General features: G+C 51.3%; 1 protein-coding gene across 1 annotated transcript; it reads left to right on the top strand.

Moving 5' to 3' along the window:
* Positions 1–25579, top strand: LOC129695288 (serine/threonine-protein kinase NIM1-like). The gene is given in 5 exon segments (XM_055632097.1): positions 1–298; positions 11519–13247; positions 13249–13480; positions 18336–18604; positions 23528–25579. Coding segments are annotated over 4 exon segments (1380 nt in total). The 5' UTR covers positions 1–298; positions 11519–13124; the 3' UTR covers positions 24284–25579.

Genomic DNA, 25579 nt, shown 5'->3' with positions numbered 1-25579 from the left:
CTCGCAGGGAGGTGTGAGAGTGCGAGTGGCGGTCGCGCAGCGACGGGCAGTAACACTGCTCCCGCTGCGATTGGCGGAGCCGCCGTCCAGAGTCCGCCCCCCGGCCGAGCCCTGAGACCGGAGCCCGGAGACCAGAGACCAGAGCGCGGAGCCGGGAGCAGCGGAGACCCGGAGCAGCGGAGCAGTGGAGCTTGGAGCCGGGCAGCCGAGACCCGGAGCAGCGGAGCGCGGAGCTTGGAGCCGGGCAGCGGAGCCGGGCAGCGGGGGAGCCGGTGCATCGGCCGCGGGCAGCCGGCAGGTGAGGCAGACACGGCCAACCCAACCTGCCGCTGCATTGGGTGGGCGGCGGCGGCGAGGGCGAGGGCGAGGGCGAGGACGGAGCAATCTGCTACAAGGGTGAAAGCAAGGCTTATGTGTAAAGCGCAGTCAATCGAAGGCTTAATAGACTGTGTATGGGGTGTGATCTATTGAAGGGGGTATGGATTGTGAGATCTATTCAACGGGTTAATAGACTGTGTCTGAGTGTAAGATCTAAAGAAAGGCTTAATGGGCAGTGTGTGGGGTGTGATCTATTCAACGGGTTAATAGACTGTGTATGGGCAGTGATATATTGAAGGGTAAATAGACTTTATGGATTGTGATCTATTCAAAGGTTAATGGTGTGTGATCCGTGGGGTGTGATCTGTTGAAGGGGTTAACTGATGTGCTTGGGTTGTGATGTATTGAAGGGTTAATAGACTATGCGTGGGATCTGGGATATGATCTACTGGAGGGAATGATGAGCTGTGTATGGGGTGTTATTTAATGTAGGGGAAGTACAACGAGATCTGGGGGTCCTTGTACATTAGTCTATGAAAGTAAGCATGCAGGTACAGCAGGCAGTGAAGAAAGCGAATGGCATGTTGGCCTTTATAACAAGCGGAATCAAATATAGGAGCAAAGAGGTCCTTCTGCAGTTGTACAGAGCCCTAGTGAGACCACACCTGGAGTATTGTGTGCAGTTGTGCAATTTGAGGAAGGACATTCTTGTTATTGAGGGAGTGCAGTGTAGGTTTACCAGGTTAATTCCCGGGATGGCGGGACTGTCATATGCTGAGAGAATAGAGCGGCTGGGCTTGTATACTCTGGAATTTAGAAGGATGAGAGAGGATCTTATTGAAACATATAAGATTATTAAGGGATTGGACCCGCTAGAGGCAGGAAACATGTTCCCGATGTTGGGGGAGTCCAGAATCAGGGGCCACAGTTTAAGAATAAGGAGTAAGCCATTTAGAAAGGAGACGAGGAAACACTTTTTCTCACAGAGAGTTGTGAGTTTGTGGAATCCTCTGCCTCAGAGGGCGGTGGAGGCAGGTTCTCTGGATACTTTCAAGAGAGAGCAAGATAGGGCTCTTAAAGATAGCGGAGACAGGGGATATGGGGAGAGGGCAGGAACGGGGTACTGATAGGGAATGATCAGCCATGATCACATTGAATGGCCGAATGGCCTACTCCTGCACCTATTGTCTATTGTCTATATTGTTTATAGATTGTGCGAGAGATGTGGAAGGGGTTAATTATGTGTGGGTGTGATCTATTGAAGGGTCAATAGACCATATATGTGGTGTGAGCTGATGGAGGAGTTATAGATTATGTATAGGGTGGGATTTATTGAAGGGTTAAAAGATTAGGTTTGGATGTGATCGCTTGATGGGTTAATTGTGTGTGAGATGTGAACGGGTTAATAGACTGTAGAAAGGCTGTGATCTATTAAAGGCTTAATGACAATAGACAATAGATAATAGGTGCAGGAGTCGGCCATTCGGCCCTTCGAGCCAGCACTGCCATTCAATGTGATCATGGCTGATCATCCCCAATCAGTACCCCGTTCCTGCCTTCTCCCCATATCCCCTGACTCCGCTATTTTTAAGAGCCTTATCTAGCTCTCTCTTGAAAGCATCCAGAGAACCGGCCTCCACCACCCTCTGAGGCAGAGAATTCCACACTCACCACTCTCTGTGAGAAAAAGTGTTTCCTCGTCTCCGTTCTAAATGGCTTACTCCTTATTCTTAAACTGTGGCCCCTGGTTCTGGACTCCCCCAACATCGGGAACATGTTTCCTGCCTCTAGCGTGTCCCAAACCCTTAACAATCTTATATGTTTCAATGAGATACCCTCTCATCCTTCTAAACTCCAGAGTGTACAAGCCCAGCCGCTCCATTCTCTCTGCATATGACAGTCCCGCCATCCCGGGAATTAACCTTGTAATGGAAGGCGTAAGTGGTGTGATCTATTGAAGGGGTTAATAGGCTATGCATGGGGTGTGATCTAGTGAAGGGGATGAAGGTCCGTGTCAGGGGTGTGATCTATTTAAAGGGTTAATCGGGTGTGATCCATTGGGGTATGCCGTGGGTGATGGATTGAAGGGACTGTGTATGGGGTGTGATCTAGTGAAGGGTTAATGGAGTCTGATCCATGCGGTGAGATATATTGTGTCTGGGCTGGTGTAACTCAGCGGGTGTGGTAGCATCTCTGGAGAGAAGGAATGGGCGACGTTTCGGGTGCAGACCCTTCTTCAGTATGCTGTGTATGGGGTGGTGTTCTAGTGGAAGGGTTTGTTGGACCCTTGGTAATCTCAGTGCTGTCCAATGAAATCTTAAACATTGTGAGATCCTCTGCCTCCACCATCACTCAGGCTGTGCCTTCCACATCCCAATTACCCTCAAGGGAAAGACTCTCCCTGAAGCCCCCTCTAAATCTCCCATCCTTTCTTGCCCTCTGATTGCAGCCACCTCTGCTGAAGAGATTTCTCTTGTTATGCCCCTGTCCCACTTAGGAAACCTGAACGGACACCTCTGGAGACTTTGCGCCCCACCCAAGGTCTCCGTGCGGTTCCCGGAGGTTTTTGTCCGTCTCCCTAATGGTTGAAAGTAGTTTCCTCTTCTCCTATGTTCCAGCGATTATTCAAAAAAATTCAAAACTGGCCGCTACTAGATATAGGTTGCCGTTTTAAAAATCAGTCATTTTTTAGTCGGAACCGATTGCGATGCTAGTTGAAGATGGTTGCCGGAGGTTGCAGGTAGTGGAAGGTCTTACCTCCAGGAACCCCACGGAAACCTTGGGTGGGGTGCAAAGTCTCCAGAGGTTTCCGTTCAGGTTTCCTAAGTGGGACAGGGACATTAGATACACTCTGTCTAGACCCAATGTAATTTTGCCCACCTCTATCGGGTCCCCCTCCCGATCCTCAGCCTGCCCAGCCAAAGGGAAACAGGCCCAACCTCTCCGATCCAGGCCACACCATGTCATAGGAGCAGAATCAGGCCATTCGGCCCATCGAGTCCACTCCGCCATTCAATCGGGTTTTTTTTTGGAGAAACAGCGTGGACCCCACCCGAGTCACCGAGTCCGCACAGCCCAGCGATCACTCCACACACGGGTCCTATCCTACACACTAGGGACCATATGCAGAACCTACAAACCTGCACGCCTGTGGAGTGTGGGAGGCAACCGGAGCACCCAGAGAAAACCCACGCAGTCAGGGGAAGAACGCACAAACTCTGTACAGACTGCACCCGTAGTCAGGATCGAACCTGGGTCCCTGGTGCTGCGAGGCAGCAACTCCACCGCTGAGTCATCGTGCCACCCAAATCGTGGCAGAACGATTTTTCCCTCTCAACCCCATTCTCCTGCCTTCTCCCCGTAACCCTTGATGCCCATACTAATCATGAACCTGTCAATGTCCGCTTTAAAAATATCCTCTTGTACGTCATCCCTCTAATGCGATGTCCAGAACCACACAATACTCCAGCTTTAATGGCCTAACTAATATTTATACATTTCTGCCATATCATCCATTCTCGTAGTCACAGTGCTGTAAAGCACCGAAAACAGGCCTTTCGGCACACCTTGCCCATGCCGACCAAGTTGGCATTCTGGGCTAGTTCTATTTGCCTGCATTTGGCCCGTATCCCTCGAAACCCTTCCTGTCCGTACATCTGTCCAAATCTCTTTTAAAAGTCATGATTATATCCATTGCTATAGCTTCCTCTGGCAGCTCATTCCAGATACAGTGGGGGAAAGATTTTCCCTGAGCTCCGTGTTAAATCTCTCCTCTCTCACCTTAAGCCCTCTAATCTCTCCCCTCTCTAGTTTTAGAATCCCGCACCTTGGGAAATAGACTGTGAGCGTTCATTTTATCCATGTCTCTCATGATCTTACACGTCAATAATATCACCGTTCAACCTCTTACGCTACAAATGAAAAAGTCCCAGCCTATCTAACCCCCCCCCCCCCCCTATAATTAAAACACAAAATACTTGAGTAACTTGTGGGTTAGGGAGCATCTGTGGAGGGATGGATAGGTGACGTTTTGGGTTGTGACCTTTCTTCAGGCTGAAAGCCGCTCATAATATTATATACTTCTATCAGGTTTCCCCTTAATCTCCTGCGTGCCATAGAAAACAATCCAAGTCCGTTCAACCTCTCCTTCGAATCCAGGAATCATTCTGGTAATACCAAAGATAGACACAAAGTGCAGGAGTAACTCAGCGGGTCAGGCAGCATCTCTGGAGAATAAAGAAAAAGTCACCCATCCTTTTCTCCAGAGATGCTGCCTGACCCGCTGAGTTACTCCAGCACTCTGTGTTCACCTGTAATGTGGGGTCATAAGTGATAGGAGTACAATTAGGCCACTCAGCCCATCAAGTCTACTACACCATTCATTCATTGCTGATCTATATCTCCCTCTTAAAGAGCCAGTCCCACAGTACGAGCTAATTGAAGAGTTCTCCCGAGTTTCCCCTGATTCGAACTCGGAGAATTACGGTAATAGCCGCTAGTCGGTACTCGGGGCTCTCGTGGACATTTTTCAACATGTTGAAAAATCTTCACGAGTCTTCCCGAGCTTACCGCGTTTCCCGAGAACCTGCCATTAGCGTTACGAGCCGCTAAGAGACGTCCCGAGCTCCGACGTACCCGCTATACGTACATTCTACGTGGTTACCACGAGTTTGATTTGTTTTTAAACTCGGGAGAGCTCTTGAATGAACTCGTACAGTGGGACAGCCCCTTACCTATATTCTCCTGCCTTCTCCCCATAACTCCTGACACCTGTACTAATCAACTATCTATCTTCTTCTTGCGTATGGCGTGCACAGCCTAATGTTGTCAGACAACTTGATCTTATTTGACTGTGCACGCCGGGTTGATTGCATTCGTGGAAACAGGGCGGACCACGTGGAGGTTGCAATCTCCCACCCCAATCTATCTCTGCCATAAAAACATCCATTGACTTGGCCTCCACAGCCTCCACATCCTTCCTGCAATGTGTCTACATTTGGTCTCGCCGATATACAGGAGAACACCAGAGATAGTAGATGAGGTTGGTGAGGGTACATGTGAACCTTTGCCTGTCCCTCTTGGTAGATTTGTGCTGGTTTATTTCATTAATGTAATCTCCAATTGCTTTTATGTTTTTCCCTTCAAAGAAATTCAGGTAGCGCATCCTGAATAATAAAATGAGAGGAGCTTTGAAGAGAAACTATTGCAATGGATTACATTCAGTTGCAGATGTTGTTTACATTTAGAGCTACTGGTGTCTTCTATCAGTCCTCAGCTCCAGAGAATTCACTAATTAACTCATCTGAATATGAATATCCTCCAGGTTGAGCCATTAGTGCAGCTCGGGCAGTTTGGCTTCTCTTTGGAAAAGGGGACAAAGTCTGAAGAAGGGTTTCGGCCCGAAACGTTGCCTATTTCCTTCGCTCCACAGACGCTGCTGCACCCGCTGAGTTTCTCCAGCACTTTTCTCTACCTTCGATTTTCCAGCATCTGCAATTCCTTCTTGAACAAACTTTTAGAGTTATTGAGTTGTGCACCATGGAAACAGGCCCTTTGGCCCGACAGGTTCATACTGACCAAGATATCTATCTGAGCTAGACGCATAATGCTGGAGTAACTCAGCGGGTCAGGCGGCATCTATGGAGAGAAGGAATGGGTGATGTTTCTAGTCGAGGCCCTTCTTCAGGCTCAATGTCACCCATTCCCTCTCTCCGTAAACACTGCCTCACGCGCTGAGTTACTCCAGCGTTTTGTGTCTACCTTCGATTTTATCCAGCATCTGCAGTTCTTACTCACATCTATCTGAGCTGCTCTGTGCTGTTTAAGATGGTATTGCTATTGGAGACATAAGGAACTGCAGATGCTGGTTTACAACAAAAAAAACGACACACTAGTTTCGACTTTCCACTAGTGGGAGAGTCTAGAACCAGAGGGCACAGCCTCAGAATAAAAGGGCGTACCTTTAGAAAGGAAATGAGGAGGAATTTCTTTAGTCAGAACGTGGTGAATCTGACTAAAGATGCCACAGAAGCTATGGAGGCCAAGTCAATGGATATTATTGCAGAGATTGACAGGTTCTTGATTAGTACGGGTGTCAGGGGTTACGGGGAGAAGGCAGGAGAATGTGGTTGTGAGGGAAAGTTAAATGAACCATGATTGAATGGCGGAGTAGACTTGGCCTAAGTCTGCTCCTAGAACATATGAACAAAGTGCTGGAGTAACTCAGCAGGTCAGGCAGCATAGAAACATAGAAACATAGAAAATAGGTGCAGGAGTTGACCATTCGGCCCTTCGAGCCATTCAATATGATCATGGCTGATCATCCAAAACCAGTACCCCGTCCCCTTTATTCCATTAGCCCTAAGAGCTAAGTCTAACTCTCTCTTGAATACATCTCTGAAGATCATGGATAGGTGATCTTTCAGGTTGAGATTGAGGAAGGGTCCTGACCTGAAATATCACCTATCCATGTTTTCCAGAGACACTGTCTGACCCGCTGAGTTACTCCAGCACTCTGTGAAACGTCGCCTATCTGCCTGACCCGCTGAGTTACTCCAACACTTTGAGTTGTATTAGTTTATGTTGTCGCATGTGCAAGGCTACATTGAAAACTTTCTCCATAAGCTGGTCCGTACCCTGGTAACACACATCCACATCATCTCCGGGGTCTGAAGAAGGCTCTCGACCCGAAACGTCACCATTCCTTCTCTCCAGAGATGCTGCCTGTCCCGCTGAGTTACTCCAGCATTTTGTATCCATCTCCACAAAATCTATGCTGCCCCTTATGGTCATTCTCTCTCTGCACTCTCTCCTTTTCCCTGCTGCTCTTTCTCTCCCTCCCTCTCTGCCTTCTGCCCTTCACCATCTCTCAGCCCATCTCTTCTCCCAACTCCCTCCTGCCCAACTTCCCTCTCCCTCTCTCCCCCTTCTCTCTCTTTCTCTCTCTCCCCCTTCTCTCTCTTTCTCTCTCCCCCCTCTCTCTCACCCCCCCCTTACTCACCCCCCTCTCCCCCCCCACCCCCCTCTCTCTCTCTCCCCCCCCCCTCTCCTTCTCTCTCTCACTCCCCCTCTCTCACTCACTCCCCCCCTCACTCCCCCTCTCTCACTCTCCCCCATTCTCTCACTCCCCCATTCTCTCACTCCCCCATTCCCTCTCTCTCTCCCCCTCTATCTTTCCCCCCTCTCCCTATCTCTCTCTCCGTCTCTCCCTCCTCCCTCTCCCCCCCCCCCCTCCCCCCGCGCCGTGCTGTGGGAGACAGCGTGCGAGTGTGAGGATTACCAACACTGGCGGACGGTTACCAAGCCGACTGCACTGGCTCCGTCACCTCTCGGAGACGCTGAATCCCCTGCAGATGCTCCCTGGCCCCGAGGTCCCTCATTACGCGGTGCGAGGCTCGCTCCAGCTGCCGTGCTGGGCAGGAGGAGTGGAGAACACAGATCTTAATAATAATAATCTTATTTATATAGCACATTTTTAGTCAACTTGCATTGACCCCAAAGTGCTTCACATAATTGCATTACATTTACACACAGGCAAAGGTGGGTGAAGTGTCTTGCCCCAAGGACACAACGACAGTATGCACTCCAAGCGGGATTCGAACTGGCTACCTTCCGGTCGCCAGCCGAACACTTAGCCCATTGTGCCATCTGTCGTCCCATCTTGGGTCCAAGTTGGTGATGTATCAAGTGGTGCAGCGGTAGAGTTGCCGCCTCACAGCGCCAGAGATCTGGGTTCAATCCTGACTACGGACGCTGTCTGTATGGAGTTTGTACGTTCTCCCCGTGACCGTGTCGGTTTCCTCCCACACTCCAAAGACGTGCGGGATTGGAGGTGAATTGGCCTGTGTGAATTGTAAATGTCCCTAGCGTGTGCAGGGTAGTGCCAGTGTACGGGATGATTGCTGGACGGCACGGACTCGGTGGGCCTAAGGGCCTGATTCTGCACTGTATCACTAAAGCCTGTGGCCCATCATGGATCCTTGTAGAGCTCCACTGGTCACTGACCTTTAGCCAGTTTAACACCACAAGCCTGCCTTAGTTTGGAGATCCTTCAATCCCATCCCGGTCATTCCATCTTCTCCCCGCTCCCGTCCGGCAGAAGGTACAGAAGCTTGAAAGCTCGCACCACCAGACTCAGGAACAGCTTCTTCCCCTCTGTTATCAGGTTTCTGAACGGTCCTTCCATAAGCTAGGGTGCTGTCCGATTCACCTCTACCCCATTGCGGACATTGGACTTTGTCTCTGGAACTGATGCGCTACAATGCTGAGAACTATATTCTGCACTCTGTATCTTACCCTTTGCTCTACCTATTGTACTGGAGTTTGACTTAATCGTGTTTATGTACAGTGTGATCTGGTCTGAAGAAGGGTCTCGACCCGAAATGTCACCCGTTCCATCTCTCCAGAGATGCTGCCTGTCCCACTGAGTTACTCCAGCATTTTGTGTCAATAGACAATTGACAATAGGTGCAGGAGTAGGCCATTCGGCTCTTCGAGCCAGCACCGCCATTCAATATGATCATGGCTGATCATCCCCAATCAGTACCCCGTTCCTGCCTTCTCCCCATATCCCCTGACTCCGCTATCTTTAAGAGCCCTATCCAGCTCTCTCTTGAAAGCATCCAGAGAACCTGCCTCCACCGCCCTCTGAGGCAGAGAATTCCACAGACTCGCCACTCCCTGTGAGAAAAAGTGTTTCCTCATCTCCGTTCTAAATGGCTTGCCCCTTATTCTTAAACTGTGGCCCCTGGTTCTGGACTCCTCCTTCTACCTTTGATTTAAACCAGCATCTGCAGTTCCTTAGTACACGTGTAATCTGGTGTGTTTGGGTAGCGTGCAAAACAAACCTTTTCACTAGAGATCAACTAAAGATCAGTTGGAGTTGTGGGCGGAGAAATGGCAGATGGAGGTTAATCCAGCCTAATATAATCTTTTGCACGTTAGGAGATTAATCCCCTGTCTTGCCTCTGGGATCGTTCCTTTAGACTTTAGTGTTTACAAGGATGTTGGCAGGACTCGGGGATCTGAGCTAATCAGAATCAGAATCATATTTTATTAGCCAAGTACAGTATGTTTTGCAACATGCAATGAGGAATTTGATTTGCCTCACAGTCATAGCAACAAAAAGCCACAGAACACACAAAATACATTTTAACATGAACATCCACCACAGTGACTCCTCCACATTCCTCACTGTGATGGAAGGTGAAAAAAACAATTCAATCTCTTCCCTTCTTTGTTCTCCCGCGGTCGGGGGCCTCGAGCTTCCGTTGATCTTGACTCCCGTAGCCGGCGGCGGTCCCTCCGCGTCAGGGCGATCAAGCTCCTGCATCGGGGGGGGGGGGGGAATCTCACCTGCCCCGTGCCGGGCGATCTGACTCCGGGTTGGGGCCAGTCGAGCTGCGAGCTGGGAGCTCCTTAATGTTAAAGTCCGCAGGCGGTGTTTGGAGCATCGGTCCCAGGCAAGGGATCGGCTCCGATGGTAAGTCCACGGCCCCGCGGTGGGACTCAACGTCAGCCCCGAGCAAGGCCGCCAGCTCCATGATGTTAGGCTGCAGAGCGACCGGAGATACGATCCGGAAAACAATCGCATCTCCGGCAAGGTAAGAGATTGAAATAAAGTTTCCACCGCCCCCCTCATCCCCTCCCACCCCTCACATACAACACACCAGAGAACATTAACACAAACTTTAAAAAAAAGAAAAGTCGAAAAGGACAGACAGACTGTTGGCGAGGCTGCCATCGAAGCTCCACCTGGTGATGTGATCCTCGAGTCCCACCATTGCTAAAGGGAGAGGTTGGGCAGGCTAGGATACTATTCCTTGGAGCGCAGTGGAATGAGGGGGTCATCTTATGCAGGTGTATAAAATCATGAGAGGAATAGATCGGGCAGATGCACGGAGATCCATGCCCAGAGTAGGCAAATCGAGGACCAGAGGACATAGGTTTTAGGTGAGGGGGGGGGGGGGGGGGGGGGGGGGGGGAAAGATTTAATCGGAACCCGACTGGTAACTTTTTCACACAAAGAGTGCCGGGTGTATGGAATGAGTTGCAGGAGGAGGTAGTTGAGGCTGGGACTAACACAACGTTTGGACAGGTACATGGATAGGACAGGTTTAGAGGGATCTGGGCCAAGCGCAGGCAGGGGGGACTGGTGCAGATGGGACATGTTGGCAGATGAGGACAAGTTTGCCCGAAGGACCTGTTTCCATGCTGTATGACTCTATTAAATATGGAAACAGGCCCTTCTACCCACCGATCCCCGCCGACCAGCGATCACCCCGCAAACACCACCACTGCCCCACACAATAGACAATAGGTGCAGGAGTAGGCCATTCGGCCCTTTGAGCCAGCACCGCCATTCAATGTGATCATGGCTGATCATCCCCAATCAGTACCCCGTTCCTGCCTTCTCCCCATATCCCCTGACTCCGCTTTCATTAAGAGTCGTATCTAGCTCTCTCTTGAAAGTATCCAGAGAACCTGCCTCCACCGCCCTCTGAGGCAGAGAATTCCACACTCACAACTCTCTGTGAGAAAAAGTGTTTCCTCGTCTCCGTTCTAAATGGCTTACCCCTTATTCTTAAACTGTGGCCCCTGGTTCTGGACTCCCCCAACATCGGGAACATGTTTCCTGCCTCCAGCGTGTCCAAACCCTTATCAATCTTATATGTTTCAATGAGATACCCTCTCATCCTTCTAAACTCCAGGGTGGACAAACCCAGCCGCTCCATTGTCTCAGCAAATGACAGTCCCGCCATCCCGGGAATTAACCTTGTGAACCTACGTTGCACTCCCTCAATAGCAAAAATGGAACAATGGAACAATTTTTCCTGAAACCAATTGACCTACAAACCCGCACGTCTTTGGAGTGTGGGAGGAAACTGGAGCTCATGGAGAAAACCAATGCGGTCACGGGGAGAACGTGCAAACTCCGTACAGACAGTACCCTTAGTCAGGCTGGAACCCGGGTCTCTGACGCTGTAAGGCAGCAGCTCTACCGCTGCGCCACCGTGCCATCTATCCTATATCAGCCCTGGGAATGTATCTACCTTAATGTTCCTCAAGAGACCAAACAACACCTCATTCTAGATCACAATCTGCTCTTGCGTGTTAGTATTCTCTACACTGTTCTCACGTTCCTTCTCCTTATCTTACACCTTCAACTATTTGTCAATTTTTCTGCAATCTATTTCCACAGGTCAGGAGGTCGTACCCATTTCTGAGCCTGGGGACCGGCAGCCAGCAGGTCAACGGTGGAGAGAGAGACCGAGGGAGAACGATACAGGGAGCGGCAGGAGGTGACACACTGGTCCAACGTCCAGAAGCATAGAGAGGCGGGACCCTTCGGCCCACCAAGTCCGTGCTGCCCTCTCGCTGGTTTGCAAGAGGTGGTGAGATCAAGAGTGAGAAGAAGAACGTTGCCTCCGCCCATCCCAATTGTCCTTCTACAAACCGCAACACCCCCCTCAACCCCTCAACCCCTCCACCCGAAACTCCTACTCAACCTTGTCCTGGTCCCAGGAATCTCCAGTCTGCCAGATCAGCTGAATACAGGCCTGGATTACCACCAGAACATCGGGAAGAGGTTTGGAGATGATGGTGGAGTTATCCTGAGATCCTGAGTTGGGAAGACCCGGAGAGAGGTCGGGCGAGGTTTGGAGGAGCGAGAGGTGGAAGGTGGAAGGTGGTGATCAGGGAGAGGGGAGAGGGCTCTCCTTGTCTGACAACGGGCTTGGATGTAAACCACCACCACCAGACCTCCTGAGACCTGCAGCCCCCCCCCCCCCCTCCCCATTCCCGCTCGGAGCCTCCAACTCGACGCAAGGTTGGGAAATGCACGCAGAAGCCGAGGGAAGGATCACCGATGGGGAACGCCGCTCCGGCCTTGTGACCACCCAGTGGAGGGCTCCCCTCGGGATGAGATGAGGCGGAGAGGGGTCGAGGGCGAGGGGCTTTCTCATCCGGCGAGGCCGAGCTCCTGAGAAGAACTCACCGCTGGACCAGAGGGGGACGGAGACAGAGACAGAGACGCCACGCTCAGCGTGACTACAACTGTGTGTTATTACAGTGGAGCGCTCTGACTGAAGCACAGGGATCTGTCACCATTACTCTCGTAGGATAGGGTGGGGGGGGGAGAGAGTGGGAGAGAGGGAGTGTGTGTGTGAGAGAGAGAGAGAGAGTGAGAGAGAAAGAGAGAGAGACAGAGACAGAGAGAGAAAGAGACAGATCGAGTGTGAGAGAGAGGACTGAGAGAGAGAGAAAGAGAAACAGTGGGTGAGAGAGAGGGAGAGATGGAGTGAGAGAGAGAGTGAGAGAAAGAGAGACAGAAAGAGAGACAGAGAGTGTGAGAGAGAGAGAGAGAGAGAGAGAGAGACCACCACCACCCCTTCTTCCCCTCCTCTCGTCTCCCCACATCTGTGAATTCAAGACGTCCCTCACTCCATCCCTGGACCTTGGTCAGCGGGTCCCGTCCCATCTTCTCCTTTCTTCCCAACTCAGGAGGTGTTGGAGACCCCGGCCAGCTGGACAGGAGGACTGATCCGGCGAGAAAGACCCGGCACAGCAAGATCCCGCAGGTGCTCCCCGAAGAGTTGGATCACCAACGTTGAGTCTGCTCCTCGTTCTGTCTCCCGAATTAGCCGTTGGTGGAGAGGATTCTCAACGCTGCAAGGACATCACCCCCTCCCCCTCTCCCTTAGCCCTCGAAACATTGTGAGCTGGGATTCAAACCCAGACCCCCTCCCACCCTCCCCTCCCCCCAGCCGGACGATGGGGAGCAGGTGGTGAGCGAGGGGGGGAGGGCGATGACGGCGGTCTACGCGCTGGGCGCGGCCGTGGTGAGCCAGAGCTACGCGGACTGGGGCCGCAACCCGGGCAGCGAGGACGGTGGAGGAGGAGGAGGGCAGTCGCTGGAGGAGGCGGGGGTGGGCAGAGGGTGGGGGGGAGGAGGGGGCCAGGAGGCAGGGGGAGGGGGGAGAGGTGGGAGGGCAGCGGCGGAGGCTGACCCCGCTGGAGAGACTCACCCACCAGCTGTCGCATGATGAGCCCACCGTGAGGGAGGTGACGCTGGGCAAGAGGATCGGCTTCTACCGGCTGAGGGGGCAGATCGGAGCCGGAAACTTCTCGCAGGTCAAGCTGGCCGTTCACTCGCTGACCAGAGGTAGCCTGGGGTGGGGGGGGGGGGGGGGGGGGGGGGGGGGGGGGGGGGGGAGCAGCGGTGGTAGTGGGGGAAAGCATAGGTCACAGAAAGACTGTGGAAGCCATCAATGGATATTTTTTAAGGCAGAGATAGATTCTTGATTAGTACGGGTGTCAGGGGATATGGGGATAAGGCAGGAGAATGGGGTTAGGAGTCAAGTCAAGTCAAGAGAGTTTGTTGTCATGTGTCCCACACAGGACAATGAAATTCTTGCTTTGCTTCAGCACAACAGAACATAGTAGGCATGAATACAGAACAGATCAGTGTGTCCATATATCATTATATAAATATATTCACGCATGAATAAATAAACTGATAAAGTGTAAATAAACAGATAATGGGCTATTAATGTTCAGAATTTTGTTTGAGGAGTTTAATAGCCTGATGGCTGTGGGGAAGTAGCTATTCCTGAACCTGGACGTTGCAGTCTTCAGGCTCCTGTACCTTCTACCTGAAGGTAGCGAGCGGGGAGATGAGTTTGTGGCCAGGATGGTGTGGGTCTTTGATGATGTTGCCAGCCTTTTTGAGGCAGCGACTGCGATAAATCCCCTTGATGGTAGGGAGGTCAGAGCCGATGATGGACTGGGCAGTGTTTACTACTTTTTGTAGTCTTTTCTGCTCCTGGGCGTTCAAGCTGCCGAACCAAGCCACGATGCAACCGGTTAGCATGCCCTCTACTGTGCACCTGTAGAAGTTAGAGAGAGTCTTCCTTGACAACGACTCTCCGTAATCTTCTCAAGAAGTAGAGGCGCTGATGTGCTTTTTATATATAATTGCCATCAGTGTTCTTGGACCAGGAGAGATCTTCAGAGATATGCACGTCCAGGAATCTGAAGCTCTTGACACTTTCCACCATCGACCCATTGATATAAACGGGACTGTGTCCTCCCATCCTACCCCTTCCAAAGTCCACAATCAGTTCCTTGGTTTTGCTGATGTTGAGGGCCAGGTTATTGTGCTGGCACCATTTGGTCAGTTGATCGATCTCTCTTCTATACTCTGACTCGTCCCCATCAGTGATACGTCCCACAACAGTGGTGTCGTCAGCGAACTTGATGATGGAGTTCGCACTATGACCGGCTACGCAGTCATGAGTATAGAGTGAGTACAGCAGGGGGCTGAGCACACAGCCTTCAGGTGCTCCCATGCTGATTGTTATCGAGGCTGACACATTTCCACCAATACGAACAGTCTGTGGTCTTTGAATGAGGAAGGCGAGGATCCAATTGCAGAGGGATGCACAGAAACCCAGATCTGAGGGAGGGAGAGATAGACCAGCAATGATTGAATGGCGGAGCATGCCTGATGGGCCGAATGGCCTAATTCTGCTCTGATCACTGTTATAAACATGAAACTGGACCAACCCGCCCCTCACCTTGCCCCAGGTCCATGTAGAAGCCACCCCTTTCCCAACACGGTAGTGCAGCGGTAGAGCTGCTGCCTCACAACGCCAGAGATCCTGGTTCGATCCTGACAATAGGCGCTGTCTGTACCGAGTTTGCACCTTCTCCCCCGTGACCACGTGGGTTTTCTCCGGGTGCTCCGGGTTCCTCCCACACTCCAAAGACGTGCGGGGTTGTAGGTTAACTGGCTTCTGGAAATGATCCCTAGTGTGTGGGATAGAACTAGTGTACGGGATGATCGATGATGTCAGTGGGTCAAAACAGGTCTGTTTCCGAAAGGACTGGGGCGCTGATCATGTGATAGGAGTAGAATTAGGCCATTCGGCCAATCAGGTCCACTCCGCCATTCAATCGTGGCTGATCTATCTCCATTCAGCTGCCTTCCCCATAACCTCTGACACCCGTACTAATCAAGAATCTATCCGTGTAAGAAAGAACTGCAGGTGCTGGTAAAATCGAAGGTAGACCCAAAATGCTGGAGTAACTCAGCGGGACAGGCAGCACCTCTGGAGAGAAGGAATGGGTGACGTTTCGCTTCTTCAGACTGATGTCAGGGGAGTGGGCAGGACAAAGATAGAATGTGGTTGGAGACAGTAAGACCGGTGGGAGAAGGGGGAGAGGATGGAAAGAGAGGGAAACCAAGGGCTATCTTAGGTTAAAGAAGTCAATGTTCATACCGCTAGGGTGTAAACTACCCAAGCGAAATATGAGGTGCAGTTCCTCCAATGTGCGCTGGGCCTCACTCTGACAATGGAGGAGGCCCAGGACAGAAAGGTCGGATTGGGAATGGGAGGGGGTTGAAGTGCTGAGCAACCAGGAGATCAGCTAAATCTCTGCCTTAACAATATCCACTGATGGCCTCCACAGCATTCTGTGGCAAAGAATTCCACAGATTCACCACCCTTTGCCTAAAGAAATCTCTCATCTTCCTAACAGAATGTCCTTTAATTCTGAGCCTATGAGCTCTAGTCCTAGACTCTCCCACTAGTGGAAACATCCTCTCTACATCCTACAGGCCTTTCACTATTCTGTACGTTTCAATGAGGTTCCCCTTCATCCTCGTCCACCCCTGCCTGTTCACTTGCCCCTCTCCCTCTGCACTTTCCCTCGCCTTGTCCAACTGCCTCTGTACATGTGGTACTAAAGTGAATTACACTCGAAACTGAGCTAAACAAAACTAAGCTCTGAACTAAACTATAAACTAAAATAAACGTAAAGAGTTTATAAAAAATAAGCATAAAGTAAAGTTCACTAACCTAAATTAAATTATAAATGAAACTAAACTCTAAACAAACCTAAATTATAAATAATAGAAACATAGAAAATAGGTGCAGGAGAAGGCCATTCGGCCCTTCGAGCCAGCACCGCCATTCATTGTGATCATGGCTGATCGTCCCCAATCAATAACCCGTGCCTGCCTTCTCTCCATATCCCTTGATTCCACTAGCCCCTAGACCTCTATCTAACTCTCTCTTAAATCCATCCAGTGATTTGGCCTCCACTGCCCTCTGTGGCAGGGAATTCCACAAATTCACAACTCTGGGTGAAAAAGTGTTTTCTCTCCTCAGTCTTAAATCGCCTCCCTTTTATTCTAAGACTGTGGCCCCTGGTTCTGGACTCGCCCAGCATTGGGAACATTTTTCCTGCATCTAGCTTGTCCAATCCTTTTATAATTTTATATGTTTCTATAAGATCCCCGCTCCATCCTTCTAAACTCCAGTGAATACAAGCCTAGTCATATGTTTCTATGGGTTATTGATTGGGGAAGATCAGCCATGATCACAATGAATGGCGGTGCTGGCTCGAAGGGCCGAATGGCCTCCTGCACTTATTTTCTATGTTTTCTATGTCTAGTCTTTTCAGTTTTTCCTCATATGACAGTCCCGCCATCCCAGGGATCAATCTCGTGAACCTACGCTGCACTGCCTCAATCACAAGGATGTCCTTCCTCAAATTAGGAGACCAAAACTGTACACAATACTCCAGATATGGCCTCACCAGAGCCCTATACAACTAAACTAAACTCAGTATCTAAACTAAAAAACGAAACTGTAAATTAAAACTAAGCTAAATTATAAACTAAACTACTCTGGGTAACAGATCCTGGCATTTATACTATATTTCTCTCATGATCCTGTACACCTCTATAAGATCACCCCTCATCCTCCTGCGCTCCAAGGAATAGAGTCCCAGCCGACTCAATCTCTCCCTGTAGCTCAGGCCCTCGAGTCCAGGCAACATCTCCGTAAATAAATCTTCTCCGCCCCTTTCCTGCTTAATGTTACTCCCTTTATCCATATAACCATATATAACATATAACAATTACAGCACGGAAACAGGCCATCTCGACCCTTCTAGTCCGTGCCGAACACATAATCTCCCCTAGTCCCATATACCTGCGCTCAGACCATAACCCTCCATTCCCTTCCCATCCATATAACTATCCAATTTATTTTTAAATGATAAAAATGAACCTGCCTCCACCACCTTCACTGGAAGCTCATTCCACACAGCTACCACTCTCTGAGTAAAGAAGTTCCCCCTCGTGTTACCTCTAAACTTCAGTCCCTTAATTCTCATGTCATGTCCCCTTGTTTGAATCTTCCCTACTCTCAGTGGGAAAAGCTTTTCCACTTCAACTCTATCCCTCTCATCATTTTAAAAAACCTCTATCAAGTCCCCCCTTAACCTTCTGCGCTCCAAAGAATAAAGCCCTAACTTGTTCAACCTTTCTCTGTAACTTAGTTGCTGAAACCCAGGCAACATTCTAGTAAATCTCCTCTATACTCTCTATTTTGTTGACATCCTTCCTATAATTAGGCGACCAAAATTGTACACCATACTCCAGAAATGGCCTCACCAATGCCTTGTACAATTTTAACATTACATCCCAACTTCTATACTCAATGCTCTGATTTATAAAGGCCAGCACACCAAAAGCTTTCTTTACCACCCTATCTACATGAGATTCCACTTTCAGGGAACTGTGCACAGTTATTCCCAGATCCCTCTGTTCACCTACATTCTTCAATTCCCTACCATTTACCATGTACGTCCTATTTTGATTTGTCCTGCCAAGATGTAGCACCTCACACTTATCAGCATTAAACTCCATCTGCCATCTTTCAGCCCACTCTTCCAACTGGCATAAATCTCTCTGTAGACTTTGAAACTCTACTTCATTACCCGCAACCCGCACCTTTATCCCGTATCTGCACACTGTCAACTCAAATTTTACCGTACATTAGTTGGCCGTTAAGTGACAGTAAAGGCGACCTTGAACTTGGATTTGGGCGGCTTGGTTGTGATCATGTACAGTCTATCCGCCGACTGGTTAGCACCCGGCAGGAAGCTTCTCGCTGTACCTCGGTGCGCGTGACGATGAACTAATTCTTTCCCGTCCTCTGCCTCAGAGAAAGTGGCCATCAAGATCCTGGACAAGACCAAGCTTGACCAGAAGACGCAGCGCCTGCTGTCGCGGGAGATAGCCAGCATGGAGCGTCTGCACCACCCCAACATCATCAGGCTGTACGAGGTGATCGAGACGCTGTCCCGGCTGCACCTGGTGATGGAGTATGCGGGTGGGGGAGAGCTCTTCACCAGGATCAGTGCCGAGGGCAGGCTGCAGGAGGATGAGGCCAAGGACATCTTCGCCCAGATAGTGTCTGCCGTCAAACACATGGTGAGCCTCCCCTCATCTCTAGTTTCGGGTTTGTTTCAGAGATACAGCGCGGAAACCGGCCCTTCGACCAGCTAGCACCATCCTACACACCGGGGACAATTTACAATTTTTACCAAAGCCAACTGACCTACAAACCCGTAGGTACGTCTTTGGAGCATGGGAGGAAACCGGAGCACCCGGGGAAAACCCACATGTGGAGAACGTGCAAACTCCGTACAGACAGCACCCGTAGTCAGGATGGAACCCAGGTCTCTGGCGCTGTGAGGCAGCAACTCTACCGCTGCCTCCCTATCCCACCAACTCCGGAGCAGTCTAGTCATTCAGCAGGCAAACTGGCCCTTCAGCCCATCTGCTCCACGCCAACCAACATGCACCATCTGTACTAGTTTGCCCCATGTCCCTCCAAAACTTGACGGCTCTGGGCCTAGAGTTAAGAAAGATGAACGGGGATCTCAGTGAAACGTACCGAATAGTGAAAGGCCTGGATAGAGTAGATGTGGAGAGGATGTTTCCACTAGTGGGAGAGTCTAGGACTAGAGGGCACTTCCTTTAGCCGGGGAGGGGAGGGACGGGGGGGGGTGGGGGGCTGGTGAATCTGTGGGATTCATTGCCACAGACGGCTGCGGAGGCCACATTGATGGATATTTTTAAAACAGAAATTGACAGGTTCGTGATCAGTGCGGGTGTCAGGGTTTATGGGGAGAAGGCAGGAGAATGGCGTTGAGAGGAAAAGATAGATCAGCCATGATTGAATGGCGGTGTGGACTCAATGGGCCGAATGGCCTAATTCATCTCCCATGACTTAAGAACCTATGAAACTACCCGTGTACCTTTCTTAAACGTCGTGATGGATAGTGTGGGAGATCGGCATGACTGTCATTACCTCTCCAGTCCATCACACAGACCACACTCCCCATCATTGTAGATGTAGCCCAGTCCATCACACAGACCACACTCCCCACCATCGCCTCCATCTACACTTCACGCTGCCTCGGGAAAGCAGCCAACATAATCACAGACTTGTCCATGACCCACCCCGGTTATTCCTTCTTCTCCCCGCTCCCGTCCGGCAGAAGGTACGGAAGCTTGAAAGCGAGGACCACCAGACTCAGGAACAGCTTCTTCCCCTCTGTTATCAGGCTTCTGAACGGTCCTTCCATAAGGTAGGGTGCTGTCCGATTCACCTCTACCCCATTGCGGACATTGGATGTTGGGCCTGATGGTCTACATCTCAGAGTACTCCAGGAGGTGGCCCTGGAGATCGTGGATGCATTGGTGATCATTTTCCAATGTTCTCTTGACTCTGGATCAGTTCCTGTGGACGGGAGGGTGGCCAATGTAACTCCACTTTTTAAGAATGGAGGGAGAGAGAAAACGGGGAATTATAGACCAGTTAGCCTGACATCAGTAGTGGGGAAGATGCTTGAGTCGATTATTAAAGATGTTATAGCAGCACATTTGGAAAGCAGTGACAGGATCGGTAGAAGTCAGCATGGCTTTATGAAGGGGCAATCATGCTTGACTAATCTTCTGGAATATTTTGAGGATGTAACTAGTAGAATGAATAATGGAGAGCCAGTGGATGTGGTGTATCTGGACTTTTAAAAAGCCTTTGACAAGGTCCCCCACAAGAGATTAGTGTGCAAAATTAGAGCACACGGTATTGGGGGTAGGGTGGTGATATGGATAGAAAATTGGTTGGCAGACCGGAAGCAAAGAGTAGGAATTAACGGGTCCTTTTCAGATTGGCGGGCAATGACTAGTGGGGTGCTGCAAGGCTCAGTGCTGGGACCCCAGCTATTTACAAAAGGTAGACAAAAATGCTGGAGAAACACAGCGGGAGAGGCAGCATCTATGGAGCGAAGGAATAGGTGACGTTTCGGGTCGAGACCCAGAAGGATTGTACAGGGCCGTGGTGAGACCACACCTGAAGTATTGTGTGCAATTTTGGTCTCCTAATTTGAGAAAGGACATTCTTGCTATTGAGGGAGTGCAGCGTAGGTTCACCAGGTTAACTCCCGGGATGGCGGGACTGTCAAATGATGAAAGAATGGGTCGGCTGGGTCACAGTTTACGAATAAGGGGTTGGCCATTTATGACTGAGATGAGGAAAAACCTTTTCACCCAGAGAGTTGTGAATCTGTGGAATTCTCTGCCTCATAAGGCAGTGGAGGCCAATTCACTGGGTGTTTTCAAGTGAATTAGATTTAGCTCTTAGGGTTAAAGGAATCAAGGGATATGGGGGGAAAAGCAAAAAAAAGGTACTGATTTTAGATGATCACCCATGATAATAATGAATGGCAGTGCTGGCTCGAACATCTTTCTATGTTTCTAGGTCTCTAGAACTGATGCACTACAATGCTGAGTATATTCTGCACTCTGTATCTTCCCCTTTGTTCTGCCTACTGTAGGTGAGCTTGTCTTGATTGTATTTATGTGTAGTATTATCTGACCTGTTTGGATAGAAAGCTTTTCACTGTACCTCGGTACAATCGCTGATAAGCTTTGTTTTGCACGCTATCCAAATGTATCCGATAATCCTACACATAAATCCAGATCAAGCCAAACTCCAGTACAATAGGTGAAGCAAAGGGCAAGATGCAGAGTGCAGAATATAGTTCTTAGCATTGTAGGCGCATCAGTTCCAGAGACAATAATAAACGTAGACCTAAACCATTGCTGATAAGGTAGACAATCAATAGACAATAGGTGCAGGAGTAGGCCATTCAGCCCTACGAGCCAGCATCGCCATTCTATGTGATCATGGCTGATCATCCCCAATCAGTACCCCGTCCCTGCCTTCTCACCATATCCCCTGACTCCACTATCTTTAAGAGCCCTATCTAGCTCTCTCTTGAAAGCATCCAGAGAACCGGCCTCCACCATCCTCTGAGGCAGAGAATTCCACAGACTCACAACTCTCTGTGAGAAAAAGTGTTTCCTTGTCTCTGTTCTAAATGGCTTACCCATTATTCTTAAACTGTGGCCCCTGGTTCTGGACTCCCCCAACATCGGGAACATGTTTCCTGCCTCTAGCGAGGCCAAACCCTTAATAATCTTACATGTTTCAATAAGATTGCCTCTCATCCTTCTAAACTCTAGAGTGTACAAGCCCAGCTGCTCCATTCTCTCAGCATATGACAGTCCCGCCATCCCGGGAATTAACCGTGTAAACCTACGCTGCACTCCCTCAATAGCAAGAATGTCCTTCCTCAAATTAGGGGACCACAACTGTGCGCAATACTCCAGGTCTGGTCTCACTGGGGCCCTGTACAACTGCAGAAGGACCTCTTTGCTCCTATATTCGATTCCTCTTGTTATAAAGGCCAACATGCCATTCGCTTTCTTCACTGCCTGCTGTACCTGCATGCTTACTTTCATAGACTGATGAACAAGGAAAACCTTTTCCCCTGGGTGGAAATGTCACATACTAGAGGGCATATAGTGAGAGGGACAAAGTTTAAAGGGGATGTGCGGGGCAAGTTGTTTTTTGTTACCCGGAGGTTGGTAGGTGGAACAGCGCTCCCAGGGGCGGTGGTGGAGGCAGACACGATATGGGCGGCACAGCAAGGCAGCTGGTAGAGCCACGACCACTGTCTGTGTGGAGTTTGCACGTTCTCCCCCGTGACTATGTTGGGTTTCCTCTCGCTTTGATTGGCCGCGCGGTCTCGGTGGGCCGGAGGTCTTGTTTCCATGTTTTTGTCTTTTCGTCAGTTGCTCAGTCCCAAGTTCATGGGGTCGATCGTCGTTCTGTGCAGGAGTTTTTAAAAGAGCGAGGGTTTGCAGCGTGGAGACGGGCCACTCGGCCCCAGGTCCATGCTGGCCCGTTGCAGCCGTCGCCTCCATTCCGGTCGTCCCGTGAATCACCGCGGCTCGCCGGGACCCACCAACCGCCCACTTACGTCAACCCTTACGCCAATCCAAGCCAATTGTGTTCCCTTTGCGTTGATATCAATTTGCCCCCGAGATTCTGCCACCCCCTGCACACGAGGGCGGCAACTTACAGAGGGCCAGTTACCCTACAGACCCGCGCGTCTATGGGACGTGGGAGGAAAACGGGGCACCCGGGGATAAACCCCACGGGGCCACAGGGAGAACGTGCAAACTCCACACAGACGGTACCCGAGGTTAGTATCGAACCCTGGTCATGGAGTGGTACAGCGTGGAAACAGGCCTTTCAGCCCAACTTTGCCCACACCGACCGACATGCCCCATCTACACTAGTCCCACCTGCCAGTGTGTGGCCCAGATCCCTCGGAACCTGTCCTAATGGGTCTACCAACTACAGGCCCAGGGAGGGTAGGGTAGGGGAGCGAGGAGGGAGGGGTGTGTTGGATCTTGGACTGCTGGGCTACCTCACCCTCTCTACCTCTCTCTCCTCTCCCTCTCTTGTTCTCCCTCCCACTTTCCCTCTTCCTCCCTTCCCCATTCACTCTCTCCCACACTCTCCCTCTCCTTCTCTCACCCTATCCATCCCTCCCCCTCTCCATCTCCCCTTGCTCCCCCCACACTTCCCCTCCTCATCGCCCTCTCCCATGCTCTCCTTCACACTCTCTCTCCTACTCACCCTCTCCCACTCCCGTTTCCCACTCTCTTCCTGCCTCCTTCCCTCTCTTCCTCTATCCCTGCCTCTCCCTCTCCCCCCTCACTTTCCCCCACGCTGTCTACCCCTCTCTACCCCCCCGCACTCCTTTTCCCCCCTCTCCTACATCTCCCCCCCCCCCCCCTCTCCCTCTCCCCCCCCCCTCCCCCTCCCCCGGCCCCTGCCCCTGTCCAGCTCCTCTCTCCATCCCCTCTCCCTCTCCCCCCCATCTCTCTCTCCCCCTGCCTCCCCACTCTCTCCCCTGCCCCCTTCTAACTCTCCCCCCTCTCTCACCCCCCCTCACTCTCACTCCCCCCCTCTCTCCCTCTCCCCCCCTGCAGCATGAGAAGGGCACGGTGCACCGAGACCTGAAGGCGGAGAACATCTTCATAGCGCTGGGGGGCCGGGTGAAGGTGGGCGACTTTGGCTTCAGCACGGTGTGCGGCCGCAACCAGACACTGAGCACTTTCTGCGGCTCCCCCCCGTACGCGGCGCCGGAGCTGTTCCGGGACGAGAGCTACGCCGGGGCAGCGGTGGACATCTGGGCGCTGGGAGTGCTGCTGTATTTCATGGTGGCGGGGAGCATGCCGTTCCGGGCGGACACGGTGGCCAAGCTGAAGCGCAGCATCCTGGAGGGGGTGTACCCGGAGCCGCCCCACCTGTCGGCACCTTGCGGCCGCCTCATCCGCTCCCTGCTGCGGGCAGCGGCCAGCGAGCGCTGCAGCCTCCAGCAGCTGGTCCACAGCGAGTGGATGCGGGGAGCCCACTGCTGCCGCCCCCTCGACCCCTTCCCCCTGGACCCGGGGCACCTGGCCGGGGGCTGCCAGGGGCTGAGGAGGGAGCAGGAGGAGACCAGGGGGGCGCTGACCGGGCTGGGAGTGACCGAGGCACACATGCTGGAGAGCCTGGGCAAGGGGCCGCGCAGCCCCGTCACCGGCCTCTACCGCATCGTGTTGCACCGGGCTCAGAGGAGGCAGTGCCCCGACCTGCTCCCTCTCCCCGCCCGACCCTCCCTCCAGCGCCGCGACTCCACCAAGATCAGGGCCCGGCTCCGAGGGCAGGTCAGCCACACCTCCAAGCTCTGCTCCATCTTGTAGGCCCTTCGGCCCGACCTGACCATGCTGGCAAACATGGCCCAAGCAGACTAGAGTTATAGAGAGTCATATTCCATGTAAAGAGGCCCTTCGGCCCGACCTGTCCATGCTGGCCAACAAGGCCCAACCAGACTAGAGTTATAGAGAGTCATAGGACATGGAAACAGGCCCTTCGGCCCAACCTGCCAATGCCGACCAACCTGCCCCAACCAGAGTTATGGAGAGTCATGCACCATGTAAACAGGCTCTTTGGCCCAGCCTGCCAATGCCAACCAACATGCCCCAACTAGACTAGAGTTATGGAGAGTCGTGCACCATGTAAACAGGCCCTTTGGCCCAGCCTGCCAATGCCAACCAACATGCCCCAACTAGACTAGAGTTATGGAGAGTCATGCACCATGTAAACAGGCCCTTTGGCCCAACTTGCCCATGCCGTTCAACATGGCTCATCTGCAAGGGCGTCAGACACCGTGGAAACAGACCCTTCAGCCCAACATGGCCCATCTCCATACAGTGTGGAAACAGGCCCTTCGGCCCAACTTGCCCATGCCGACCAACACGTCCCATCTACACTAGTCCCACTTGTCCAAATGTTTCGTAAATGTCTGCCTCCTCCACGTCCTAGTCTGACAGCTTGTTCCAGCTCCACCCTTTGTGTATAAACGTTGCCCCTCAGGTTGCTATTAAATCTTTCACCTAAAACATGTCCACTGGTTCTCGATTTTCTTTACACTGAGCGAGCGACTCTGTATCTACCCGATATAGGCCCTTCAGCCCATCTTGTCCATGCTGACCAAGTTGGTATTTTGTGTTAGTCCCATTTGATTGCATTTGGTCCATATCCTTCTAAACCGTACCCAAACACATATGTGTCTAAATGTATTTTAATTGTATCTGCTTCTGCAGTCCCTCTGGCAGCTCGTTCCAGATATGGACTACCCTCTAAGTGAAAAGATTGTCCCTGAGCTCCCTCTCAAACTTCTCCCCTCTCACCTTAAGCCTGTGTCCAGTTTTAGAATTCTCTACCTGGGGAAAAGACTGTGAGCGTTCACTTTGCCCAAGCCCCTCATGGTCTTGTACACCCGACGATAGTCCCAGTGTAAAATCACCTCTGCCAGTGTGAGGAAGGGTCTTGACCGAGAATGCGATCTGTCCACCTTCATCTACAGATGCTGCCTGACCTGCTGAGTTTGTCCAGCACTGTGTGTTTCAGATCTGGCCTGTGTTCCAAGTCCAAATTCAATTCAACCTTCACAGCATGGGGTGAGGGTAGAGAGTGTGGCCCTGCTGGATGGTCCA

This window comes from Leucoraja erinacea, chromosome 3 (assembly GCF_028641065.1).
Source record: "Leucoraja erinacea ecotype New England chromosome 3, Leri_hhj_1, whole genome shotgun sequence".
Lineage (NCBI taxonomy): Eukaryota > Metazoa > Chordata > Chondrichthyes > Rajiformes > Rajidae > Leucoraja > Leucoraja erinaceus.
The sequence above is the reverse complement of the archived record's forward strand: the minus strand, read 5'-3'. Positions and strand labels throughout refer to the sequence as shown.